The sequence below is a fragment of the Prunus dulcis genome, unplaced genomic scaffold, assembly GCF_902201215.1.
Source record: "Prunus dulcis unplaced genomic scaffold, ALMONDv2, whole genome shotgun sequence".
Classification (NCBI taxonomy): Eukaryota; Viridiplantae; Streptophyta; class Magnoliopsida; order Rosales; family Rosaceae; genus Prunus; species Prunus dulcis.
This window is the reverse complement of record NW_023010350.1, coordinates 13024-18907: the sequence shown is the minus strand read 5'-3', so window position 1 is coordinate 18907 and position 5884 is coordinate 13024. Positions and strand designations below refer to the sequence as shown.

The 5884-nt window shown below is 37.1% G+C and overlaps 1 protein-coding gene across 1 annotated transcript; it reads left to right on the top strand.

Annotated features, from left to right (window-relative positions):
- The first annotated feature begins 2492 nt into the window (after nucleotides 1-2492).
- LOC117613498 (beta-glucosidase 12-like) lies at nucleotides 2493-5673 on the top strand. Its single transcript, XM_034342101.1, has 13 exons — nucleotides 2493-2692; nucleotides 2814-2883; nucleotides 2981-3039; nucleotides 3152-3227; nucleotides 3470-3547; nucleotides 3663-3750; nucleotides 3842-4097; nucleotides 4187-4302; nucleotides 4408-4625; nucleotides 4708-4739; nucleotides 4842-4944; nucleotides 5066-5174; nucleotides 5301-5673. Exons 1-13 carry the CDS (start codon nucleotides 2519-2521, stop codon nucleotides 5470-5472), a joined length of 1551 nt encoding a protein of 516 aa, XP_034197992.1. The 5' UTR covers nucleotides 2493-2518; the 3' UTR covers nucleotides 5473-5673.
- The last annotated feature ends 211 nt before the right edge of the window (nucleotides 5674-5884 follow it).

Below are 5884 nucleotides of genomic sequence, written 5' to 3'. Positions count from 1 at the left end.
TACCTCCCCAAGATGCATTCTTGGAAGGTCCCCAAACATCAGTGTGAACATAATCTAGAATGCCTTTAGTGTGGTGAATAGCAGTGCCAAATTTCACTCTAGTTTGCTTACCCAGCACACAATGTTCACAGAATTCCAATTTGCATGCCTTTGCACCTTTCAATAAGCCTTGCTTCACCAATCCTTGCAACGCTTTTTCACCAGCATGCCCAAGACGCATATGCCATAACCTTGTGTTGTCTGTGCTATCTGCGTCAGCAGCTTCGGTGACAGCTGCTCCACCAATAACTGTACTACCCTGCAAGAAATACAAGTTATTTCGTCTTGTACCTTTCATCACCACCAATGCCCCATGCACAGCTTTAAGAACTCCACCCTCCATGGTGATCTTGAGACCCTTGGATTCCAAAGCGCCTAATGAGATGAGATTCTTCTTCATATCCGGAACATACCGAACATCACTCAATTCTCTGACTGTTCCATCATGCATCTTTAAACATATTTTGCCTATCCCTTGTGTTTTGCAGGCATTATTGTTGCCCATCAAAACAACTCCACCATCCAGCTCCTCGAAGCTAGAAAACCATTCCCGAATAGGACACATATGATAGGTGCAACCTGAATCCAAAATCCACTCATTTGAGTGACCATCAGCAGATGAACTAGCCAAAGCAAACTCGAAATCTTCATCTCCAGATTTTGCAACATTTGCTTCAGAACCCACTTTCTCCTTCTCCTTGTTCTTCAATTTGGGGCAGTATTTCTTCCAATGACCCTTTTGGCGACAAAAGGCACATTCATCTTTAGCAGGAAACTTCCCTCGTGACTTTGAACGAGATTTTCCCCGCTTCCCAGATTTTCTTTCCTCTGTTCGACCCCTTGCAACGAGTGCCTCGGTTTGTGAATTTTGAGTCTTCTGTTTCTTTTTACGACACTCATGATTCACCAATGCCGCAGACACCTCATCCAGTTTCACCTCGGATTTTCCATACAACAAAGTAGTTGTCAAATGATCATAATCATCCGGCAATGAATTTAACAAACATAGTGCCTTATCCTCGTCAGGAATTATCACATCAAGGTTTGCTAAATCAGCAAGTATTTTATTATAATCATTGAGGTGTTCATGCATAGAAATACCTAAACGATATTGAAATCGGAAGAGACGTTTCTTCAAGAAGAGCCGATTTTCTGCGCTCTTGGTCATATACTTCTCCTCCAATTTCATCCATAACTTCTTAGCAGAAGTTTCCTTCATATATGGGTATTTCAACTCCTTATCAAGGAACGATCGAATAGTGGCACAAGCATGGAGATTAATTCGAGTCCACTGCTTGTCATCAATATCTTCTGGTTTATCCTCCAAAACCATATCCAACTCTTGTTGATACAACACATCCATAACTTCACATTGCCACATACCAAAATTATTGGAGCCATTAAATTTATCAACCTCTAACCTTGTACTGGCAATTGGATGTCTATTGGATGTAGGTGCCGACGAAGACGATGCCGACTCCTTCTCCTTCAAAACTTCGTCTTTTTCTCCAGCCATCAAATCTGCCCGGCACTATTCACTGCTACTGCAGCACAGCACTATTCACGGGAGCACTGTAGCACCGACACTATTCACGTGCACTATTCACCCGTCACTGTAGCACCGACAGATTTTTCACTCCCACGAAACCCTAGTCGAAAAACTGGAGCTCTGATACCACTTGTTGTGCGGAAGCGTCAACCAACTGCGAGTGAAAAATAAATAACAACAGGCAGGAGAAAAAATGAACAAAATAATCAACAAGAACAACACCAAGATTTATACTGGTTCGGCAATTGCCTACATCCAGTTTGGAGACGATGGAGTATTCCACTATAATCAATGGAGATATACAATAGTGTTTACCACTCAATTTCCCAAAGACCCAAATACACCCAACCTCACACACTCACAAAGGAAGAGAAAACAATGATACAAAGCAAAGAACAACTAGAGAGAATTTGTTTCACTCTTTGGCAAAATGCCTTTCTTGCTATTTTTCTCTTCTACTCAACACTTGGTTGGATACATCAAATGAAACCATTTGCTTCCAATTTATAGCCAAAGGAAGTGGCTTCTCAAAGAAGCCAAAAGGAAGTGGCTTCTCAAAGAAGCCAAAGGAAGTGGCTTCTCAAAGAAGCCAAAGGTTAGCCAAGTCATCAATAGCCTACCACCATTTGTGAAAGCCAATTAATGCATTCACATTGCAACTTGTCAATATCCATCACTTTTGACTATTGGTTTGAGGCAATAATCAACAACAATGACAAACTCATTCAAATATGAAACTTGCCATTTCCCTTTGTACCATGACATTCTACGTAGTTGCCCCCTCAAACCCATTAAATGCCCATGTGTGTTTACTATTCTCATGCGCAGCACGTACCTCCTCCTCTATATAAAGGCCATGCAGCATGCCAGCCAGAGCCAACTTATACTTCTCAAGATTATTACCAACAACAACAAAAAAAACCTCAAGTTATGGCAATGCAATTACGTTCTTTTCTCTTAGGCATGCTGCTACTAATTGGCTTTGCTTTCACAAATAGCGAAGCTGATATTAGAGCTCCACCCACACATTTTGACACTGCTTCTCTCAATAGGAGCAGTTTTCCAGAAGGGTTCATATTTGGTGTAGGTTCTGGATCTTACCAAGTAAGTCCTTTTCTGGTCTTTAATTTGAGTTTTGATTAGGGTTTTCTTTCAAATTCAGACCAAGCATCGATCCATGCAAGAATATTGACATCTTCTTCATTGTGTCTCTTGTGTATTTTAGTATGAAGGTGCGGCAAAAGAAGGTGGTAGAGGGCCAAGCATTTGGGATACCTTCACCCACAAATATCCAGGTTTGTCCAATCAAATCATTAATTAGTTAAAATAACAAAGTCGTGCTACTTTTACTCTTATGCTCTAAATAAATTAATTTTCTATGATTAATTGCAGAAAAGATTAGCGATGGCAGCAATGGAGATATCACTGTTGATCAATATCACCGCTATAAGGTTCATGACCCAATGTGCACATATTAAATTTTGAAGCATGAAGAAAACTCATCACATTGAAGATAAGCTCCCGATAATTTTTATCTGATTTCTTTTTTGTTATGCACTGTAGGAAGATGTGGGGATTATAAAGAATATGGGGTGGGACGCTTATCGATTCTCTATCTCATGGTCAAGATTGTTACCAAGTAAGTTCATTTGTGACCAATCGTCAATATTTCTGCCTTCATGGTTTTCGCTTAAGTAATGTGTCTAAGTTGTCTACCGAATAATATTACAATTGTTTTTTTTTTTTTTGGTTTCAATTAAAATACTTAAATAGAAGTCGAAGTTCAAGTTCGATAACGTATAGTCCAACTTTTTTAAAGTTCAGCTTAAATGTTATCGGTGCACTTATTTCTTTATTTTCTGGTTTTGTTTTAATTATTAGATGGAAAGTTAAGTGGAGGAGTGAACAAGGAAGGAATCAAATATTACAACAATCTCATCAATGAGCTCTTACGCAATGGTGAGTCATCCCACCTTACATGATCAATAATTTATATAATAAGAGTTACATGAACTCATAAAAAAAGTCATTTTCTCAAACTTATAATCGCTTTTATTGACGATGCTATTTATAGGTTTAACGCCATTTGTGACACTCTTTCATTGGGATCTTCCTCAAACTTTAGAAGATGAATATGGTGGTTTCTTAAGCCCTCATATTGTGTAAGTGAAGAAATTAGTTCTTTGAATCGTATTGATAATTTAATTAATAAATAGAATTATGACATTTACATTCTGAAATGTGTATATACAGCAATCATTTTCAAGATTATGCAGAACTTTGTTATAAGGAATTTGGTGATCGAGTAAAGCTTTGGAGCACACTGAATGAGCCGTATACCTTCAGCGACTATGGTTATGCAACCGGGACCCTTGCTCCGGGACGATGCTCCACTTGGCAACAGCTAAACTGCACCGGCGGAGATTCATCTATCGAACCATATTTGGTAACACACCACCAGCTCCTTGCTCATGCAGCTGCAGTAAAATTGTACAAAAATAAATACCAGGTATAATTAATTAGTTTGTTGCAACAAGAGAGCGACTAATTTTACCATTTTGTGACTCTAAAACAAACAAACTAAATGTTCTTGTGCAGGCGTCTCAAAATGGAGTGATAGGGATAACACTGGTGTCGAATTGGTTTGAGCCCCTATCGGAAGAAAAAGAAAATAAAAATGCTGCATTACGAGCTTTGGATTTTATGTTCGGATGGCAAGTGTATTTCGAATTTGCTTATGAATATAATATTTGCTACTTACTAGCTAGCAATACATAATATAATTCAAGTTAATCCTTGAAATTTTTACATTCTTATAGGTTTGCTGAGCCATTGACAAGTGGTGACTATCCGCAAAGCATGCGATCTGTCGTCGGAAGTCGATTACCAAGATTCACGAAAGAACAATCCAAGTTGCTAATTGGTTCATTTGATTTTCTTGGACTAAATTACTATACAGGTTACTATGCAAGTGATGCACCTCAAAATAACTCGGTATATGCCAGCTACACAACAGATGTTGGCGTTAATCTTTCATGTGAGTTCAAATTCAGAATTTAATTCAAGCAATTTAAGTTTATAGACTAATTAGATTCTGATATTCATATGTGTTGTGGCAGCTGAGCGTAATGGGGTCCCCATCGGTCCAAAGGTACACATCAAATTAAGTAGATTAAGTGATTTCGATCATTAATCATTTTGCACTTACAAATGTGACTCCTAGAAATCTAAAGATCTTCAAATTTTGGTGCAGAGTGAATCAGGAGGGTTAAATGTTTATCCACAAGGAATTCAACATCTTTTACTCTACACAAAGGAAAAGTATCACAATCCAATTATTTACATTACAGAAAATGGTAATTTTTCTAGCCTTAAGTAATTTCATGATCAATGTTTCACATATTTTTGGTGTAAAACACGCAAAAGTGGTACAAAGTCTAAATTTGTAATGACATAATAATGTATTATATATTGTAGGTGTGGATGAGTTGAATGATCCGAAATTATCACTTGCCGAAGCCCTTAATGATACCCATAGAATTGACTTCTACAATCGCCACCTTCATTATGTTCAAAGTTCTATTGAGTAAGTGTATTAACAAATTCATTTATAATATTTAAATATATATGTATATGGTATAGCTTTAGATTTTGAGTTATTGAATCATATTATTGACATTAATATATTTAATTTCCTTTTACTGCTTTTTAGCAATGGTGTCAAAGTGAAGGGATTCTTTCCATGGACGTTCCTAGACGACTTTGAATGGAATTCGGGATTCAGTGTTCGATATGGTATCACCTATGTAGATCACAACGATGGGCTTAAAAGGCACCCAAAACTCTCGGCGCACTGGTTCAAAAGTTTCCTTAAGAAGTATTGAAAACTTCAGATCATATTCGTCATTCAATATTTGTATTTAATTCAATAATGTGAATTTTATGTATGTACAATAATACTAGGGATTCCAAATTTGTGTACATACAAAATTTGAATTCCATATTTGTGCACCTTCAATAATTTCAATTTTAGTCCTTGTATAAGATTCAAATTCTATTCAACCCCCTTGTAAAATTAAACATTGATTGGTAATCCTTTAATGAGTAGTGTCAACATACGCATAATTATGAAACTCATTTGTAAACACTTCATGGATGTGTTGTTTTGTTGTAGACTTTTTGCCTTTCAGGACTTTATGCCCATAGTAAGCTTTATCATTGTAGTGGCTTTTAAATTATGACTGTCATGGGCTTGGATTCAAAATTTTGAAACTTTTAATAAAGTTATGGTTGCGA